Raw genomic sequence first — 22,609 nt, 5'->3', positions numbered from 1 at the left:
TTACATTTAGATCTATGGCGTTATATTTAGATCGTGGCATGAAAGGTTGCAGAGATGAACATTGTAGCCGATCATAGACACGTTGAGCGCATGAAAGCAGAGATCTCGTCATTGCAACTCAATTTCTGCACACTAACAAATGCTTTCATCTTCACTAACAGTGCAAACACGATATAACCAAGAGATTCGTTGAATTAAACAGGAGTTTTGCGCGTGTCAGTCACGATAAACTCGCGCTGTTTGATTGACAGCTTCAGCGCGCGCTGCTCCAACGATTGCAAAGGGAGCTTTCCTTGATCGCTTTCTTTATATAATTTAATCACAGTTAAATAACAGATTATTTTCATCCTACTAAGAGAAACAATGCAGGTTGACGTTTACTGACACACAGACAAAGAAAAACTGACTGTACATGAATCATTACATATCAAATCAGGCATTAGAATTAACACAGTTACTTACATGTTGCTGCGTTACTGTCGAGTCCAGGCACTGCACAATATTTTGTAATCCTCAAAGGTATGTTTATTGCTTGGTAGCTTGATCTGGTTTAGCACCACATAGGCTTATGTTACTTAGGTTACTATTCTTATATTACCTATATTGCATATTGCATGTCAAGCGTGAATCGGTGGGCGGGGCTAAACAGGCAGTGATGAAGTAGGCGTTGATGTTCTTCTGCGGAGGCGGTGCTTGCTGCCTTTTGACGTCATAGACGTCATTTGCCGAGTCTGTTGTCAATAAAAGCTTTTATTGGACTTACAAGGAAGTTTTCAGCTCTGAAACTTGCAGGATATTTTTAAAGTATGATTACCTCTTATATGTCAAAAGCTCAAGGAAAATTTGATTTCTCAGTTCATCACCCCTTTAACATCCATGGAAATTTCTTATTGAACAAAAGGTTCTTTATTATGGAAATTTTATTATGTTCATTAGATTATTAAATGTTCTTCACACTAAGAAAAAAAATGTTCTTTTAAAAATTGTTCACTAAAAGGTTCTTTGGGGAACCAAAAATGGTTCTCTAATATGGCATCAATGCAAAAACTCCCTTTGAAACCTTTTATTTTTAAGTGTGTATCCTCTATGTAGCCTATTTGACTCCTACAGTACTTATAAAATTATAAACTTAAAATAAAAAGTATAAATGGTAAACTTTGGGTCTAGATATGTAACACTTAGCTGCTAATCATGAGAAAGTTGGTATGAAATGAAAGTTGTGATAGCATTTTCTTCCCTATATTGTGACGTATGTAGCCCTGAAGTGGCTTCTGGAACAAGAAAAATAAAAGTAGAATAAAACTTGATTCAGTCTGTGGGGAATTGATTAGATGGTTTTGGTTTGCTATTGGTTGATCTCGTGTGAGTGACAGGTTGTCCCGCCCTCATGCCAATAAACACTTCATTAGAGAAGAGATGTTGCTTTAAGAGGGAGGAGAAGATAGCTATTTTAATTAAAGATTACAAGAGCACATTCATTTTTAAATAAATAAATAAATAATAATAATAATAATAATAATAATAATAATAATAATAATATGCACGGATAAATCATAATAAATAGCCTATACTGTAATATTCCACACAATATAAGAATGGGCTTTACACCACCTTTATTTTAATAAAAATGTATGGCAGCAATTACTTTTAGTGGGTTTACTTTTTTACAGTGTAGATGTTTCGACCCTCCTCTCACCAAGGGCTCTTGCGCACAGGTGTGAGCTGTGATTGGCTGTTTGGAAGCGCGTGTGAAGCACACCGGCGTTCGAGCCGCTCCAGACATTCACTAAAAGCGCACTGATCGGAGAACATCTGCATGAAGAATGGAACACTTATCCTCAATCACACGCGATTAATGCGCAGGAAAAGAAGCTCTCCAAAATGCTGTTGGATCTGAAAGTACACCGGCAGGATACAGATCATGGGTTTGGGATCGCGTTTGATTCGAAGGAACTTCACTGATGCTGTATGAATAGATTTTAAGTGCACAAGAGCGTGCAGTGTTTCAGTGGAGAGCGCGCATTTGGAGAGGCGCAGAGGCTGTTCGCTGCAGATTTTGGATAAGAGTTTGCAGGAGACATGGCTTGCCTGCGCCCTGTGCCATCAAGGAGGAATTACACCTCTTCAATCTGTTCTGTGCTGGTCATTCTGTTTTTCATACTCGGATGCCACCAGGTGAGCAAACACGCGCCTGTTTCTTCAAAGCGATTGCGTTTCATTGCAATGCAAATGATGCATGTTCACTGTTTGTCCATGTAGAGAATCTGCGCATCTGCAAACCATCATGCTGGTCCTCATGTAAAGCATAAACCTCTGCTGGAAACACTGCGGTTACCTCACGACACAGGTGAGAGCATACCTGTCCGATGTGATTGACAGCTGTCAGTCGCAGTTATGGTTATTGTTTCATTGCATGGGGCATATGAGCAATTAATTGATATTACATTAATTTAGACTTTGATGAGGTTTTCTCTTAAAATTAAAAGTAAGAAACATGGTTTTGAAGCTGAATGACTTTTTTGCTTTTGCACAGTCTAGATGGGATGTCGTCGGCAGGGGGCGCTAGATATCCTAATTGATCTGAGACTAAATGCACTCTAAAATACAAGCACTAAATTGTTGGGTTGAGATGATAAGGCCGTTTAAAAAAATATAAATAAATCATTTTCAGGTTTGAATGTTCTTGTGGTCACATTTGACATAGGCAAATCCTGACGCACATCCACACAATTTTATTTAGTTTTGTAAATGAGGCTAAATAGGCTAATATAAACAATAGCACAATAGCAATACAGTTACAGACTAACTTGTTCTCTTCCCCTAAAAGAAAACCTTTGGAATTGAAAATAAAAACATGTTTATTTCACGTATGAATCATTTTTTCCAACCAAGGGTGTCCCCAGATGTCCCCGAATGGAGATTTTGTTTGTCGCTTCTGTGGACAATTTTGTATGCACACACACACACACTCACAGAAAGAGGGGGTGTGTGGCATAAAGATTGGCATGCACTAGGACTTAGTGAACAATGAACAAAGGCAGACACTTGAAGAAGCTCTCCATCAATCAGCCAAGCTTTACAAACAGTCTCTGTGTGCACTTACTGCCTTTATCCTGTGAAGAGTCTCTGCACTGTTTTGGCATGAGCTTAGAGACTGGAGTAGCCAGATATAATAGTGTGTGTGTGTGTGTGTGTGTGTGTGTGTGCGCGCAAGTTTGTGTGAGAGAAAGAGAATGAGAGACGGTGAGAGCGTGTGTCTCCATATCACAGCGGAGCGTTAGGAGTGTGTGTCATCAGTGTGTGTCTCACCCCACGGTCAGAGATCATAAATCTGTCTGCTCATGTCTGTAAAAGCATTTATAACTTGAGCCACCAGACCACCGCGAGGATGAGAGGAGTGCGAGTGTATGGAGAGGTCAGAATCACACAACATTAAAACACGTCTTCTGACCTTCGCCCCATGAGCAGCATCTTGATGCGCTCTTCCTATAAATCACTTTTGCTTGCATTTGTATAGATGCAATGAACTATTTTATTCAAAAACAACATGTATTTGCTAGTTATGGTCTTTTTTTATCCTGATGAATCATTAGATGATAAATGACTTTTAAATGTTCTCAGTCCATTCTGTTTAAGATCTGTATTTGGATAACAGAAACTGCAGATAGACATTTATACTGTATCTGGCAAACCAAAATATTAGTCTTAAAATAGCTTTTTAAAAGTGTGAGCAGGGGCGTATTAAAAGGGACCTATTATGCAAAATTCACTGTTGCATGGTGTTTGGCTATACATGTGTGTTGGCAGTGTGTGTACACAACCACCCTAATGAAAAAAATTCAACCACTCCTTTTTTTTTTTAATCCCCATAAATCATATGCAGTGTCTCAGAATAAGCCGTTTCCAGATCCCTGGCAGTGTGACGTCACTTTAGCCACAGGCCCCGCCCACAAATGTTGACAGACACTGACGTTTGAACATAGAACCGCCCTGAGTGAGTTCACAGCGAGTTTACACAGTCCGCCATTGCTGCACTGACGAGAACGTCTCCCAAGCGTTTTAATTGTTCTGTTGCTGGATGGATTAATCCACATAGCTCTCTCCATTTACTCCCGAAATCTGAGCTGCTGAAGACGAGGTGGATTAATTTTGTTTTCGAAGAAAATGCTCCCTCAACTCTACTGAAATTCGTTTATGTCTGCCAGGGGCGCAGGAGACATTTTCATAGTGGGGGGGACCAAACTAGGTCCTAGGTTTAGATTGTTATTGTTATTGTTATGACCACGGACGGTGCACGTGTGCATACCGAACGCATCTTTCCGCGCTCATGGGCAAAGGAGTTTCTTTGAAAGGCTCGCGCGCGAGACTGAGCGGAATGCGGGAAATGAAGTGTACCAGGGCCCTAAATTGTAATGGACTGGAGCTCACGGTTCACATCGAGAGAAATGGGAACGCCGGGGCACCGCGATGCGACCGCAAAGGGCACTTTCACTTTCGCGATCAAAGTGCATGCCACTGATAAGCTTTGTAAATGCAGTAGTACAGTATACATATACCAATTAAACGCGCAGGTCTCCTCTCGTGCGTCCTCCCCACTGTGTCGCCGGTCGAGGCAATAACTTTCGTTTCGCTTTTAGATATCTCTTTTATAGATGCCATCAATGCTTTTAACTTTCTAGATGTAATTACCGAAATCAAAACAGTCCATAAACTACAAATCCTCATGAAAACTTAAGTCAAGCCAGCTCGCGAGTCAACCTGAGAGATCAGCCAAATTTCTCGGTTTCTAAATGGACGGTTTGGCTTGATTGACAAACGCTAACGTTCGGCCACGATTTATATACCATCGACCTGTCATAAAACGTTAGCACGCTGTGATCGATCGCTTGGAGATCGCGTGTTTCTCCGTTCGAGAGCGCATTTCCTCTTCACATCTGCGACAAAACAGTTGATTATTTACGAACGAAAGCTCACAGAAACGTGAAAATGGTCTCATTTGAAAAATACCCTAAGCTAAAAGATGATATATTGTGAATGATTGAAGCAGCCCTTATCAAAAGTGCGGGGGTCGATTTCTGTCTTTTCAAAACTGCGGGGGTCCTGACCCCCCTGTCCCCCGTGCCAACGGCGCGCTTGATGTCTGCGCGAATCATTTCACACCGGACTGCTTTGTGAACAAATGGCAATACAAAGGGACAATACAAAACAGAGGTTGTGCTAAAAAGTTGTTACTCAAGGATAGATCAGTACAAACTGATGGTGATCCAGCTTACAGTCTCCAGAGTGATACTAGATACAGCAGTAATGAAGGTGAGAGCACTTTATTACAGTTCATCGGAGTTGATTTACAGATATAAAGTTTACCAGTTTATTAAGCACCACCCGAAAAGCCACAAGCTCTTTATATATTTGTTTACTGTTAGTTGTAATGAGTGCTTCTGTGTACTTCGCTGTGTATGTTGATGATAATACAAGGGAGAGAGAGAGAGTGTTTTATTAAGCTCTTACAGTGATTTTCTAGACTGAAAACGGATGCTTCATATTTTGTGTGAAGTACAATAAACATCATAAAACTCATCAGTAAAGTCGAACAGGGTCCGGTACAACAGGCTTTTGCTAATATAGTGGATAAAATCAAGAAGACAATATAAGTTATAACCGTAATTAAACTAAACTATACCTGTTCTATCTGCATGCAGCATATATTCACAGTTTCTGACATTATATTGCGTCCTGACTGAATCCTGACACCAGAGAATGAGCTCTTGAAGCTCCGCCCTCTTAGGCCAGCGCAGCAGCTCATTTGCATTTAAAGGGCACACACTGAAACGGTGCATATTTGCTCATCCAAAAAAAATTTAACATGCTATAAAAAATTATCTGTGGGGTATTTTGAGCTAAAACTTCACATACACACTCTGGGGACATCAGAGACTTATTTTACATCTTGTAAAATGGGGCATAATAGGTCCCCTTTAACGCACGGGTTTCCATGGGCTGAAGCCCAGGGGCCTACACTGGGGAGGGGCCTAATGGCTGCACAAAAATTTTATTTTTCAAATAATTATTTGTATATGGGAGTTTGCAGCAGTGACAACAGCATTAAACCAACTCACACACTCGTACATTGTCAGGACTCTAACTGCTGATGAATAATAAATATTTTGTGTAATTTATGTTATTTATATGGAGCTGTACCTGTAAACTCGCATTCTGGCCAGAAAAGTATCATGGATAACACTTTTTACGCATATGCATGGGTCAGTATACAGTGCGCATTACGTCATCAGAAGAGTATGCACCAGTTTTTTGTAACCGCGCATACTTGTACACACAGGTCGCACATGCACATGTATAAATTTTTTTTGTAGTAATTCGTTTATCCACGAGGTGGCAACTGTGCCCTGGGGGCGTCGATTCACAAGGTAGGCAAAGAAAACCTGCATAAGCAGAACAGGCCGGAACGCATGCAAGCTACAGTGACAATGGAGGCCAACATAGACAAGAGATTGTGCGAAGAGGTTAGAAAGAACCCTCATTTGTTCAATTCTAGCAAAGATGTTTACATGAGTTGTAACTCGTGGTGAGAAATTGCTCAAAACTGCGCATGCTTTGAATGCATCTGTACGCGTACGAGTCAAATGAAGTATACTTTGCAAGGCTGTGCATTCGACTGGGACTTCAGTTGTCACTAATGTCAGATTGTCTGGCAGTCAAGAAAGACGCACACAAGAAGACTCATCCTGGGTTTTACATCATCAATCTGTGACATGTTCGGTGACTGTGAGCTGCATTTACATGTGGATAGAAATGGTGGCTAGCAAACAAAAACAATATCTAGCATTATTTTTGATCATGGTTTTTCTTAAAAAGGAAACTGGGAAAAAACGAAGATGCGTGTGGAACAAGTGGTGGTTTGTTGTTGTCTCACTAATTGCGTCATCAGTTTCTGCGCTCCTATTGGTTTTTGATTTGACGGTTGTCGTAGGAGAAGCCACACTACAGGACTGTGCCTCAAGCTTCTGACACTGCCAGAAGTTCTGTTTGTTGTTAGGATGACAAAAAAAGTCTTACAGCGCTCATCAATGTCAGAATGAGTGAGCTGGCCAATCAAATCAAAGAAGGCGGGGCTTACTGTTCACAGAAGACGAGTGTGAATTCCAATGTGATGCTTTCGTTTTAATATTTAATATTTTATGACTGTTTTATGATTTATGATGATAGTGACCAACAGAAATATCCAGTGATGCAAACTACTCAACTCAATTTGGCTACTCGTTTTGACTTGAAAACATGCAATTATTTGATTAATATGATATGATTAATGTAATTCACTGAAAAACTGAATGTGACGAGACAAACATTTTGCATTTTTACAAACATTTTACAATTTGCATTTTAATTATCACAAATAATTAAATAAATATATTATTCACAAATAATTTAAATTGATTACTTAATAGACTTAAAGGGATAGTTCAACCAAAAATGAAAATTTGATGTTTATCTGCTTACCCCCAGCGCATCCAAGATGTAGGTGACTTTGTTTCTTCAGTAGAACACAAATGATGATTTTTAACTCCAACCGCTGCCGTCTGTCAGTGGTATAATGCAAGTCAGCGGGAACTTGGACTATAAGAGTAAATAAAACACGACAGAGAAATCCAAATTAAACCCTGCGGCTCGTGACGACACATTGATGTCTTAAGACACAAAACGATCGGTTTGTGTGAGAAACCGAACAGTATTTATATCATTTTTTACCTCTAATACACCACTATGTCCAACGGCATTCATCACTCGATTCGTTTGGTCTGATCGCGCTCTGACAGTGGCAGTGATGTCTCGCGCATATACTTCAATGAGAGCGAGACATTACTGCCGTTGTCAGAGCGCGATCAGACCAAACGAATCGAGTGATGAATGCTGTTGGAATATCTTTTCTTGATTTAGGACATCAATGTGTCGTCACGAGCCACAGGGTTTAATTTGGACTTGTCTAAGCAAGTTTTATTTACTCTTATTGTAGAAGTTCCCATCCACTAGCATTATTTGACTGACAGACAGCAACGGTTAGAGTTAAAAATCATAATTTGTGTTCTACTGAAGAAACAAAGACACCTACATCTTGGATGCTAGGGGTAAGCAGATAAACATCAAATTTTCATTTCTGGGTGAACTATCCCTTTAATAATACTTAATACCCAACCCCCCACACAGACAGTCTCAGATAGTCAAATCATGGCCAAAATCAGTGTGAAAAAAGTGTAAACCCGGCTTAATCGTATATGAATATGCTTCTATTCAGGAAAAAAAAAAGAACAATTTCATACCTGAACAGAAATAATGGATTGAACTCTAGCTTGTATTGACGGCATTTCCTCCTCTATGTAGAATATGAAATTGTGGCCCCATATGAGGTGGACCATCAAGGACGTTACATTTCCCATGCCGTGGCCCACCAGCACCGCAGGAAACGCTCCACGGATGGTCAAGGTCACGACCCCACTGTTCACTTTAGGCTCCGTGGATTAGGAAAGGACTTCCACCTGGACCTGCAGCCGTCACATGACCTGATGGCGCCAGGCTTCACTGTACAAACCCTGGGCAGGAGCGGCACCAAGAGCCTGCAGCCTTTTCCACAAGACAGCCTCTGTTTCTACCATGGGGTGCTGAGGTCAAAGGTCAACTCATCCGTGGCCCTGTCGACATGCGAGGGGATGGTGAGTGGGTTATCCTGTTTCCGAGCTGATTGATTAGATAATGGTAGAAAGAGTCATTTTCAGATAGCAAATGAAAGGGTTAGTTAACCCAAAAATGAAAATTCTGTCATTAATTACTCACCCGTGTCATTCCAAACCTGTAAGACTTTTGTTCATCTTCAGAACACAAATTAAGATATTTTTGATGAAATTGGAGAAGTTTCTCTCCCTCCAATGCAACTACCAATTTCAAGGTCCAGAAAGGTAGTAAAGATATCTTTAAAGTTCCCCATTGGTTTAACCTCAATTTTATTTAAAAAAACAAACAAACAAAAAAAACAACATATTTTATCTCTTCATTAACAAAATAATATTATCCAAAGTGTGTTCACACAACTAGATGCAGTGTCACAACTAAACGAATATGACACAAGGGTTGGTAATTAAAGGATTAGTTCACTTCAGAATTAAAATTTCCTGATAATTTACTCACCCCCATGTCACCCAAGATGTTTGTCTTTCTTTATTCATCTGAAAAGAAATTAAGGTTTTTGAGGAAAACATTCCAGGTACATGATCCCAGCCGAGGAATAAAGGACTTGTCTAACAAAACGTTTGGTCATTTTCTAAAAAAAAAAATATATATATATATACCTTTTAACCACAATTGCTCGCCTTGCACTGCTCTGCGATGCACCACGCATTACGCAATCACGTTGGAAAGGTCACGTGTACAGATCCAGTGTCTACAAAGTGAACGTGCAAAGACTAAGCCAATCGCCCCTTTACAAAAAAGGTAAAACAACGAGGTCGAGCGATTTTGATTTTGGAGGAGAAAATTAGTTTTTTCACTCTACCGCGGTACTTCCGCCTACCTTTCCAACGTGATTATGTAATGCGTGGCACATTGCAGAGCAGTGCAAGACAAGCATTTGTGGTTAAAAAGTATATATATTTTTTTAGAAAATGACCGATCGTTTCACTAGATAAGACCCTTATTCCTCGTCTGGGATCATGTAGAGCCCTTTGAAGCTGCACTGAAACTGCAGTTTGGACCTTCAACCTGTTGAACCCCAGTGAAGTCCACTATATGGAGAAATAAACCTTAATTTCTTTTCGACTGAAGAAAGAAAGACATAAACATCTTGGATGACATGGGGGTAAGTAAATTCTCAGGAAATTTTAATTTTGAAGTGAACTAATCCTATAATGACAGAATTTTGGTTGAACTAACGTTCTAAGTCGTAAGAGTTTATCTTTGAATGAACTATATTATCTATTCTGTTCCCTCTGATATGTGGAAAATATATATAATATTATGAATGCCGTTCAAATAGTTGATAATGATGGTGATGAAAATAGACCAGAAAGAATTTATTTTCTGCTTGGAGAGAATAAGAGCCACAACCTCAAGCATTTTTGGAATGAACTGTAGAGCGATAACTGTCTCATCATCAATGCACTGAATCATTTGTGCAGGCCTTTAAGTACAAAACTAATGTATTCATAAGACTAGTCTACTCATCGTCCCATCTGTTTGTTTTCTTCGTGGATTAATGTTCGGTGTGCAGAGAAACCTCAACCCTCCAGAGGGCTTTTGTTATTTTGGCTCCCAGGCCGCACGAGATTCGGCTCCCAGTAGGCGCTGGAAGAGCAAAGTGACTGTGCCGCAGTTCTCATGACTTTACCCTGACTGGACTGACATAGAGTGCCCTGTCCCATCAATAGAGCCTGTATAAAAGCACAGTATTCAAATCCCCTAAAACCAGTGACTCAATAACACATATAAATTTGGGTCAGGGGAGGTTTTACTTGAGAACAGAGCCTCCTTTTACTAGTCAAATCAACATTTAGAGGATCTATATTCGTCATCAGCGGAAACAAACACATATTGTTGTCAAGTAAGCATTAATACATGATGATGTTTATTTGTAAACAGTTTGTTTAGGCATGGAGGTCCACAGCAACACTGAAAAATTATAGTGAGCTCTTCCAGAATCCACAGATACTCTGTTTTACATTCAGTTGCATTGCTGTTTAAACAAAACATACTTTAAGTCTCAAAGTCGATATCTCAATGTCATTTTATTGCACTCCACAGTGGAGATGCACGGTAATTCATTTTTGTTGAAATGCCAAAACCCTTTCATTTATCTAAAAAATCGAAACCAAAAATATAGTTTTGGTAATTAAAATTTGAGAAATTGGGTAATTGGGTAAATCTCTTTATGCTGTTCAGGGTGTCGTGTTTTCTGGGGTATATAAATGAACTATATGCTGTAGTAAAGTTCTTCAGCATTGAGCCACTTGATATTTCAGCCAAACAAATTTTATGCTACTCCATTTTTGATCATGGTGAACTGCATCCACACAGTTGACATGTTTACCTGTTATACTTGAAATAGACCCTGACACAGCCAAAATGCTTCATTGGAGAAGCCCTCAGTTAATGATTTCGGCCCTCCAAAACTATTAAGGCAGAAATTTTGGTGTGTCACTGCTTTACAGTACTTGTAAAATTCATGTTGGAAATGTGGGCCATGGATGCACAACGTTTTAAAATTATATTAACCAGATGATGAAGGAGCATTCTGTATAGCAGCCGTATGATGCTTTTAAATCTATTTTCATGTAGTTTACTACAACCCTTGCATCAATCATTTTCTTTGATTTTCACTAAGCGCTGGCGGTCTGGATGGGTTAAAACCAAGTACGTCTTTAATTCCTGGAGAAATCTATCCATCTGCCATCTTTGATCACAATCATCTTTGCACACATCGCGTGAATCGATGAGGCATTTGTGCCGGCATTATGGTGTGGTTACAACATCTACCAGCAGGGACTAAAGGGCAAAAAAAAAAGAAAGTCCAAACTTTGATTTGATCCCATGGTTCGCACTGGCCCATGTCACAACAGTATGTCAAATGAAGATTCATAGTATTAACAGTACTACATCAAGACTGGTGTGATTGATTTAAATCTAAGCACAACAATTATTGTGAAAATGACTTTTCCCTATGACTTTTAACCTCTATGTGATCGTCATTCTCTAAATGGAGGCAGCTCTAATCTTACTGTCATTGAAAATGTACTGGGTCTATAACTAGTTGAAATATGTGTTGGCAGTGTAATGCTGTAGACTATGACACTGTCCCCAGCTGGATGTGATTAGCAGCTGTGCAGAGTCATTAGTTAACTCTGCCTCTGCTTACTTGTCCAGCAAAGCCCATGTATAAATTCTCTTTAAATGGCTGAGACCAGGTTGGCAGATCACCATTGGAGGTTGGAAGGGCTTTGATGACAGTCTGAGTTTGTCATAAAAGGTCCTAAATGTAAGTTTAAAGGCCTGTGGACTAGATGAACAAGGCCTCAATGATTTCAAGCTGACGGCTTTATACAAAAAGGTACAATAGCCTACTTTAATGGTGGCACATGGGATGCCAATTAGGAGGGTCATTGGAAATGGCAGTCTGGGTTGAGGCGAGTGCCATGCCGTGGAAACTCCACACTGAAAGTCTTTCTGAAGTGTCGCCAGTCTACAATAACAGGCTAATTGTGAGTGATGTCAGCCATAAACTGAAGCCATAAATCTACATTAGGACACCCAACTGCAACAGAATTTTAACCGCTTAACATTATTACTTACTTGAGAAAAGTTTTTAAAATGCTTAAATTCTACATAAAATGAAAACTGACTTTCATTGTACATGTTCCTGGCCGGTATGACGGTATATATCGTGACCACGGTATAAAGTGTCTATCGTTAGAGATTTTACTATATCGTTTATTCCACGGTATGTACTACTTAAAGTTATACACTCATAAGAGTGATAAAGAAACATGCATGAATGAGAAAATAAAGAGTGGGACGTGCTTGGTGTTGAGCGCAAGAAGCTGTGAAAAGAACTCAAAAGCCGCCTCTCTCAGGCAGCATGCGATCGCAAATTCAGTTCTCTTCCGTGTATTATTGCGCTTGAATGGTCAGATAGACACGCGATAATGTCAAAATTCCCGTTGTGTGGAGTATTCATGTAAACATAGTCGGTTATGTCTTAAACTAACGTAAACAGTTAGGTGAAAACAGGATGTTAGTCAGTAAATTGGATCCGTGCATTTGCTCTTAAAGGGACAGCAGCATAATTAACTGTCTCATTAATGTAAATCAAACAACAAAAGACAAAGAGAAAATCACTCACTGCTCGTGACTGAATAATAATCTTAATAACTTAATCAGTTCATATTTGATTCATACAACGAAGGCTATGCAGTGTTTTAGCTATACACTTGATTATACAATTTCTGTAGTATTTCTTACTACATGTTAAATAAACCTACTGTAGCTGAAAAAACTTAAAGTTTATTTAATTGTATTTGTCCTACGGTTTGTAATTTGCTTTTTGTTCTTATTTTTAATAAGAAAATAGCTATATCGAGATATATATTGTTAACGTGAAATAATATTTCTCACACTGTGAAATAAGATTTTGGTCATATCGCCCACCCCTAGGTCCTGGTCTTATTGTTAAAGGAACCCACAATTTCTGTCATTATTTACTCATGCTCATGTTGTTCAAAACTCTTCTTTCTTGTGCAGAACACAAAACTTTCAAGCACAAAAAGATATAAAAGTAGTGTAAAAGTAATCCATGCAACTCCATTCAGGTATGGAATTGCCACTTTTGACAATCCAGTCAGTTTCTAATGATAACAGGAATGTAAGGTAATTTTTTTGTTACATTATGCAATTTAAATGAGTTGTGAATGCAGCTTGTTTACTTTAAGGCTTTAAAGAGGAAATACTCAAAGATATGAAATCTAAGAGTTGTCTCCCATGCACATTAAGACACAGACAGGCCGACACTGGTCTAAACTCAGAGTTTTAGCATGTCACAGCTGCTTTTGTTGGTCCTTTTGTATTGGACTGATTTTGTTCATTCTTAATTAAAACCAAGGACAAACACTCAATTCCCCAAGAAATTGTTTGATTTCTGATCCCAAGCTGCTTCGTAGCAGGACCTGGTGCATGGGTTCATTCTCTTTCAACCAAATTTCCTACAATGCTTACGATTTAGCATTCATCATTAGGTTAAACCAAGCCATGCAACCCCCAGCAACTCTTCAGATCTCTTGTCCAAAATATATACATTATTATCCCTCATAAAACAATCCCAAGTTTCACTCTCCAGGCTTTCAATGTAGCTTTGATGGACTGACAGTATAAAAGACTAACATATTTATTTATAATGAACAGAAATGGAGCGTAGCACAATTTGCCCTGTAAAAACAGAGCAGAAAGAGGCGCCACGGATGACTAATTGTTGGCGGGAGGCTGTTGTCAATGGGCAAGGATACATGTGATCCTGCTGGATATGGTGTTTCAAGTTGATTTAGTCTTGATGTAGTCAGCGTTCATGCAATGTAATGTGCAGGAAGGGGTTAAGACTCTGAATCTGCCTCTTCACGACAAGAACAGCAACAGTTAGTCACTGAGATGATGTAAGAGGATTTAAAAAAAAAACCGAATCATCGACACCCTTCTCAAATAGTTTCAGCTGGCATATAAACTCTTATAGCAGGTTCGGTTTCAGCTTCTAAAAGCAGTAAGGCAAGTACAAGCCTCTCTCTCATGGAAATAGGAACAGCGTCAGGTGCATCGCTCAGAGTTTCCTCATATCCGCTCAGCTCCTTTGATTAGAGTTCCTGTAGGGTCGTGCCTGGATCTGCCCATTTCCCTGAGTGCGGGAGTGCAGCTGTTATTTTTCTCCCAGGTAGCGTCTCAACCCGTCTCCTGGAGCTTTATGACTGCTATTTGCACCTTGTAGCTCTCAGTGTGTAATTTCATGAGAGGTATTTAAGGAGGCAGCGCAGACATTTGTTTTTAGTTAAGCTTGTCATGGACCAGGGAGACTGAGGTGCAGATTTGTGGCAGATGATTCTTACGTGTTACTTACGCAGGAATGTGGTAAGCCGCACCACTCCCGCTTGACAACATGGATTTCCACTGTTTACTTGTGCTAAACTGTGTGCTTGAGGATGCTAAGTGCCATGTGCGTAAATTGATTTAAATTTCCATGTCTCCTCCTGGCAGAAATGGAAAGGTACAGATTTCCCTGGATAGATCAACAAATTTATGGTTTCCTTCATGATTCCCCCTATTTCCTCTTTGGCCATTGCTTTTGACCAAATTTGATATTTATATTGTGCCTGATATAAATTTGACTGAAATTTGATTTGTTTATCCATTACATCACCGAGCATTTCTAGAACAGCATAATTCAAGCTCTTACGACAACAGCGATTTTCATTTCTGCGCTACAAATCTTTGTTGACACATCTTTCAGCTTTCAGAATGGGAGAGTTCATTTATTCTCCCAGCAGAGAATGGCAAAAAGAACAGTTACCAAAATGAATTTTATTGCTTATTTGTTGCTCGTTTATAGATGTTTCTCTTAAAATTCCTTAAGAAAAAATAAATATAGAACTGAATTGAATATATGAGCAATATCACTCGAGTAGCCATGCGATATGGCTGTATATCAGCAAGGCTGTGATTTGGCCGCAGGCCGAGTGCCGTAGGTAATCACAACGTGCTGATATATAGCCATATCACACGGCTACAAGTGTGATATTGCATTTATACAACAGTTCGGTGGTAAGAGTGTGTAAATAAATAAGAAACAACAAAGGAGTGTCTTTAAAAGCCTCTTTTGTGCAGAACTACTTCCTTCCGCCATGGATTCAAATCTCAAATTGACAGTTTGACCAAACCTCTGTTACTAATTCTAAAATGTCACTTTAGAACTAGTAACGAAGGAATGTTGTGTCCCTCCACTGAAACTCAGTATTATTGAGAGACAGAGAGAGAGAGAGAGAGAGAGAGAGAGCCAGAGCCAGCATTACCTGTGTCTGATATAAAATTCATTCTTCAGGTCGATAATATTGTATCATAATATTATATCCATTATAAAAATCCGTTTGAATGTCTGCTGAGGAAAGTGATCTTTGTATTTGCCCTTTTTAAAGTTAAGGGCATTTTCTATAACATACAGCACTAAAACAACATCTTTTGTTTACAAAAGTCCCTTTCAATTTAAAAGTCTCTTGCGTCTGACTGATTTACTCGTAAAAATTTGCCACCATCTAATGCTGTATTAATGTAACTTTAACTCATTCCATATTACGCACTAATGGACCCTTTCTCAAAACCAAATACGACATATTATAAAGACCACTGTACAATTCATAAGTAATAGATTAATAAGACTAAAGATTGCCCGTTTTATGTACCCAAATGAATTAAATCTCATGTTTAACCACTATAAGAGACAGCAGCAAATCCCAGAAGCACTGGCCGAGATGAAGCTGTTCTCGGCGGGTACACGAGCACTGAACAGCTGCTGACGGCCTGGAGCTCGCATCTTTGAAAATGTCTAAACAAATTGTAAAATAGGTGCTATAATTAAATATGATTCACATATTTCAGGTCTAAACTACATTCTCGCATTAAAAAAAAAAAAAAAAAAACTCTTAAAACTACAGTTCATGGTACAAGTGTATTTGTAAAAAAATATGGTGGATTTGTTCAACCGCCATGACGGTCGCTTCAAGCGGAGTGATACAAACAGTGAAAAGGTAGGAGTGCTGTTATCACTAGAATATCTGATTCTAGAACCAGAAAGAACTGTAGGTATATATATATATATATATATATATATATATATATATATATCTCACATGAACTAAAACTGAATATAGGTCAGCAGTTTCTCTGGTTTCTCTGGTTTCTCAGTCATAGTGTCTCTGGAAACAATTTCCAGTGAGTCCTTAAAGCAAAGGTCATCAGCAAATTAAAGTTCTTCGACAGTCTGGGGTAAATAGGGCTCAGTAACTGGAAGTGATGTCACAGAGGATGAACACTAAGTGTAGTACATAATATCTGAAAGACACCATGTGCATTTAATCAAATGAAAACACGACACAGGTCACTGCAAGGTCGCTCACTGTCTGTCAGAATTATGTCACTAAGATGTGGTACTGTCTTCCTCAACTAACCAGAAGCCATAATTGCAATCCTGCAGGATTCTATTGACTAAACTTTGGATGGATAGGAATGACTGACTGGAAGACGTGCAGCAAGCGTGTAAACAGCATGAAAGCGCAATCGCCGTAAATTGACTCGACTTTGGGAATTAGTCTTGACAACGGCTAAAACTCCCAACATGAGAACAGCAGGCTCGAGTCATGTGGAGTGACCAGTCATGCCTGAACTTCATCCTACATCTAGCCTGAAAGCATCGGCACTGGTAGAGGTCGCTTCTGTTGACTAAACCCTGTGATCTGGTGACAGAAGATACCAGCGTATATCATGAGGATTGCTGCCTTGACACCAAAACAACTGGGTAATTTTACTCTTTGAAGTCCTTAGCGTCCAATAAAGGATCAAATGCTTGACTGTAGGACCTTTGGTCTTGGGGTAAGATTAAGTCCCAGGTGTTGTTCTTCTGATAGAGTCTTGAATCACTGCTCTGAAGCGCCTGGATTAATCTGCTTATAGCTGCTAATGATAACAGCTAGCCTAACGAACTAAAATCTGATACACAGCCAGTGGTTCTTGACATAGACTCTCTGAAATAGCTGCTTTTTCTTCTGATTGGTTATTTGTAGGCATCAACATCAATTTTATTGTTGGAACTTTCAGCACTATAAAATATGGAGTGACATTGATTCCCATCCAAGGTAATAAATGGATATGGAAGGATATTGAAGAATATTTTTGCAATCATTCACAATGTAAAAAGTGCAATTAAAAACTGTTCCCTTAAAGAGCTAGTTGTGTCTTTCATTTGAATACTTCACTGTAATATGCAGTATGTGTGATGTGGTAATTAAAGTGTCTAATTATCATCGCACGTCATGGGCAGTTCCAGAATCACTCAAGTGTTGTTTGAAAAGTCGCGTGTTGAAATCTGTCAACAGTTACCTCCCATACAGGCGTTAATTATGTGATGAGATGTGTATCCTCTATACACACTGTGATCTTGGAACGGTGTTGTTTAGTCTGGCGAGACCTGTATGGCTTCGCTCGTTGATTACTTAACCGTGGAGAGTGAGCGTTCCTTGAGCCAGCAAGACCAGATCTCTGCTCAACTGTGCAGGCAACAAAAGAGCTTTAAAACAGCTTTAAAACAGCAGTTACCAACATAAACCAGTTCAGCAGGGCTGATCAACATTAAAGGGTTAGTTCACCCAAAAATGAAAATTCTGTCATTTATTACTCATCCTCATGTCATTCCACACCAGTAAGACCTTCGTTCATCTTCAGAAGATATTTTTGATAAAATCTGATGGCTCAGTGAGGTCTCTATTGCCAACAAGATAATTAACACTTTCAGATGTCCAGTTCATGTGACTACAGTGGTTCAACCTTAATGTTATGAAGGGATAAGAATACTTTTTGTGCGTCAAAAAAACAAAAAAAAAACGTATGACTTTATTCAACAATATCTAGTGATGGGCGATTTCAAAACACTGCTTCATGAAGCTTCAAAGCTTTGCAAATATTTTGTTTCGAATCAGTGGTTTGGAGCATGTATCAAACTGCTAAAGTCACACCCCCCAGTGGTGAACCATTGAAAATTCGAATCACTTAAGATGTAATGAAGCCTCGTTTACTGAAATCACGCTCCAAACCTCTGATTCGAAACAAAAGATTCGTAAAGCTTCGAAGCTTCATGAAGCAGTGTTTATGAGGGTTAGTTAGTAAAGGGTTATTTCACCCAAAAATGAAAATTATTCCATAATTTACTCACCCTCAAGCCATCCTAGGTGTATTTGGTTGACTTTCTTCTGTCAACCAAGCACAATCGTAGTTATACAAACCCGATTCCAAAAAAGTTGGGACACTGTACAAATTGTGAATAAAACAGAATGCAATGATGTGGAAGTTTCAAATTTCAATATTTTATTCAGAATACAACATAGATGACATATCAAATGTTTAAACTGAGAAAATGTATCATTTTAAGGGAGAAATAATTTGATTTTAAATTTCATGGCATCAACACATCTCAAAAAAATTGGGACAAGGCCATGTTTACCACTGTGTGGCATCCCCTCTTCTTTTTATAACAGTCTGTAAACGTCTGGGGACTGAGGAGACAAGTTGCTCAAGTTTAGGAATAGGAATGTTGTCCCATTCTTGTGTAATACAGGCTTCTAGTTGCTCAACTGTCTTAGGTCTTCTTTGTCGCATCTTCCTCTTTATGATGCGCCAAATGTTTTCTATAGGTGAAAGGTCTGGACTGCAGGCTGGCCATTTCAGTACCCGGATCCTTCTTCTACAATGATGATCAATTACATCAATTGTTGTAATTGATGCAGTATGTGGTCTGGCATTGTCATGTTGGAAAATGCAAGGTCTTCCCTGAAAGAGACGACGTCTGGATGGGAGCATATGTTGTTCTAGAACTTGGATATACCTTTCAGCATTGATGGTGCCTTTCCAGATCTGTAAGCTGCCCATGCCACATGCACTCATGCAACCCCATACCATCAGAGATGCAGGCTTCTGAACTGAGCGCTGATAACAACTTGGGTTGTCCTTGTCCTCTTTAGTCCGGATGACATGGCATCCCAGTTTTCCAAAAAGAACTTCAAATTTTGATTCGTCTGACCACAGAACAGTTTTCCACTTTGCCACAGTCCATTTTAAATGAGCCTTGGCCCAGAGAAAACGCCTGTGCTTCTGGATCATGTTTAGATATGGCTTCTTTTTTGACCTATAGAGTTTTAACCGGCAACAGCGTATAGCAAGGTGGATTGTGTTCACCGACAATGTTTTCTGGAAGTATTCCTGAGCCCATGTTGTGATTTCCATTACAGTAGCATTCCTGTATGTGATGCAGTGCCATCTAAGGACCCGAAGATCACGGGCATCCAGTATGGTTTTCCGGCCTTGGCCCTTACGCACAGAGATTGTTCCAGATTCTCTGAATCTTTAGATGATATTATGCACTGTAGATCATGATAACTTCAAACTCTTTGCATTTTTTTCTCTGAGAAACTCCTTTCTGATATTGCTCCACTATTTTTCACAGCAGCATTGGGGGAATTGGTGATCCTCTTGACTTCTGAGAGACACTGATACTCTGAGAGGCTCTTTTTATACCCAATCATGTTGCCAATTGACCTAATAAGTTGCAAATTGGTCCTCCAGCTGTTCCTTATATGTACATTTAACTTTTCCGGCCTCTTATTGCTAACTGTCCCAACTTTTTTGGAAAGTGTAGCTCTCATGAAATCCAAAATGAGCCAATATTTAGCAATATTTGTTGAATTCTGGCCCGACACATGACGTATTGATGAATGTGGAAGCGCTGAGGATAGAGCAAAACAAAACACCGGTCACAAATTAGAAGTCTAAAACGAGAATTTTTAAAGAGAAATGTGGAAGGAGCTTGAGTTTGTTGCCCAGCTCTATTTGCTTGAACCACGAGTGGCGTCGACTATTACCCAAGCTTACACTACTCCTACATCATACACCAGAACTCAACTCTCTCATGAACGCACGGATGGCCGTTACTGGAAGCTAGTGATTACATTTTATAAAGTTATAAATATAGATATTTTTCTTACAAAAACCTTTATTAACCCCCGTATGGATTACTTATGATGGATGAATGTGCTTTTTTGGGCTTCGAAATCTAAGTTACTATTCACTCCAATTATAAAGCTTGGAAGAGCCAGGGTATTTTTTAATATAACTCAGATTGTGTTTGGCTGAAAGAAGAAAGTCATATACACCTAGAATGGCTTGAGGGTGAGTAAATTATAGCATAATTTTTATTTTTGGGTGAACTAACCCTTTAACCTCTGTAGGCAGGACATGCACTCTACAAAGTTACATTCCCACAAGGTGTGATAAACATCTGCTTATAATTGCAAATGATTCACAATTAAAAAAAATCCATGTTTCAAGGTCAATGCATATGCAGGATTTGTTATCAGTGCATCGAGAAAACGAGTGAATCATTACAACCTTACTTCTGCTCAATTCACATAAATGGCTCTCAGTTATGGGCCATCATAAACAACCTCACACACACATTAGAGACCTCAGCCCTTTACTGTACTTGTGTCCTCCAGACGGCTCTGTATGTGTCTCTTATGCGCCTTCATGCACAAATCCTGAACTTAAATGCAACCTGCTTTGTCTTCTCTTCCCAGAGTTCATATGTTTTACAGCCTATTGTCTCTATGATTGCCTTGCAATGAGCCTAAGTGTTGTTGGCAATGACGAATGATAATCAGATGCACATTGGGTTCAAACAGGTTCTCAGAAGGGCTTTTCTGTTTGTTTGGAGAGAAGCTTATCCTCTGAGCTCAATTGAGGGTAATTATCAGACCGCACTGAAGAGGCTGCACAAATGAGTTCTCTCTCTGACCTGATGTGACATTTGGATGAGGGTTTGAAGAGTCCTTGGGATCTCCAGATTGCGAGGGACGTGAAGCTTGTTAGTGTTAATGACAGCACAGCTTTCCAAAGAAGTGTAATTTGGGCGTTCGTGTCATAAACCGAGTCGGCTTGACATGCAAGTACTGTACCTCAAATGTGATCGGTGATTCTTGAACAGTTTGGAACTCGGACACAAAATATGTCTTCAGTCCAGATGGGTTTTGCTTTTTAGAATCTAAAGGCTTCTTGAGAACATTAACAAAGTGTCTGTTTTGTTTCAAAGCACATTAACATTATTACAGTACTTGCAAAACACTGTACTGGTATTCCTCAATCATTCTGCTCATGGTTAATTCAGCCTTAATGTACAGACTTCATTCAGACTTTGTAGATAATTTATTTTAAATTAGGGCTGTCAATAGATTAAAAATTTTAATCATGATTAATCACACAGTTATTGTGAAATTAAGCCCTGGTTATGTTGTTTAACACACTCATTTTGTCATCATTTTCTATATCTAGCAAAATAAAGCATCAGATTGAAGGGTGATTCTCACAACAATGTATTTTCTGCAAGCTTTTTCAAAGTAAATTTAGGTAAAAAAAAGAAAAAAAAAAGAAAAAAGGACTCTTGGAGACTCCAATAGGACACCAAATGATATAAGATGTCTATATAATTCATAACTTTATGCACACCAAAACACACATGAAAAAAGAAGAAAAACAAAATTACAGAAAAACTGTTCAGGATTCACAGTGTATAGTATGTATACAGTGCAACATCAAAGAGCTTGTTTACATTTTAGACAAGTCAAGTTGGGATACCGAACAGGACCACATGTTTGCAATATAAAGGACTCACACGTGCTTATTGTGCGACTCCTGTACATTACTGCAATCATCTTTACCTTGATTGTAATCCTCATCCATCAAAAATTCACTAGCGAGACGCTAGTTTGCTTTATCCAGCCGAGAAGCGCAGTTTGCGTATCATCTAGTCATAAAGCGTTGGGATGTTTTGATGTTCCGTTGAGTTTCTGGCTGTGTCCGAAAGCTTAAAGGGGTCATATAATGCCACTTTTACAATATGTAAAATAAGTCTCTGATGTCCCCTGAGTGTGTATGTGAAGTTTTAGCTCAAAATACCCCACAGATCATTTTTTATAGCATGTTAAATATGCTGCATGAAGATAGAACAGGTATAGTTTAGTTTAATTACGGTTATAACTTATGTTGTAATCTTGCTTTTATGACATGCATTTGTGTTACGTACTGTATTGCAATAACATGGCCTCACCCCTTTGTTGCGTGTTCTCAGGGGCAGGGTTTATGTAAATTTTAGGGTTAGTGATGTTGCTAACCCAGGAAGAAGCTTGTTGTAGTCCCTACCAGCTGTTTGTTGTAGTCCTTAGGTAGGAAGGCATCAAGGCACATCTGAATTCAATGTTAGCTT

The 22,609-nt window shown here is 39.1% G+C and overlaps 1 protein-coding gene across 2 annotated transcripts in view; it reads left to right on the top strand.

Moving 5' to 3' along the window:
• The first annotated feature begins 1,645 nt into the window (after positions 1 to 1,645).
• Positions 1,646 to 22,609, top strand: part of LOC125242943 (A disintegrin and metalloproteinase with thrombospondin motifs 16) — a 110,831-nt gene continuing 89,867 nt past the window's right edge. Inside the window, exons 1-3 of one of the 2 annotated variants that reach the window (XM_048152072.1) lie at positions 1,646 to 2,175; positions 2,260 to 2,347; positions 8,395 to 8,723. In XM_048152072.1, coding sequence (XP_048008029.1) covers positions 2,080 to 2,175; positions 2,260 to 2,347; positions 8,395 to 8,723 — 513 coding nt within the window. In that variant the 5' untranslated portion in view covers positions 1,646 to 2,079. The remainder of the gene's footprint in view (positions 2,176 to 2,259; positions 2,348 to 8,394; positions 8,724 to 22,609) is intronic. The other variant, XM_048152073.1, reaches the window with a different exon arrangement.

The sequence above is a fragment of the Megalobrama amblycephala genome, linkage group LG13 (genome assembly GCF_018812025.1).
Source record: "Megalobrama amblycephala isolate DHTTF-2021 linkage group LG13, ASM1881202v1, whole genome shotgun sequence".
In the NCBI taxonomy this organism is placed as follows: Eukaryota; Metazoa; Chordata; class Actinopteri; order Cypriniformes; family Xenocyprididae; genus Megalobrama; species Megalobrama amblycephala.
Note: the sequence above shows the minus strand (reverse complement) of the source record. Positions and strands in the feature narration are given on the sequence as shown.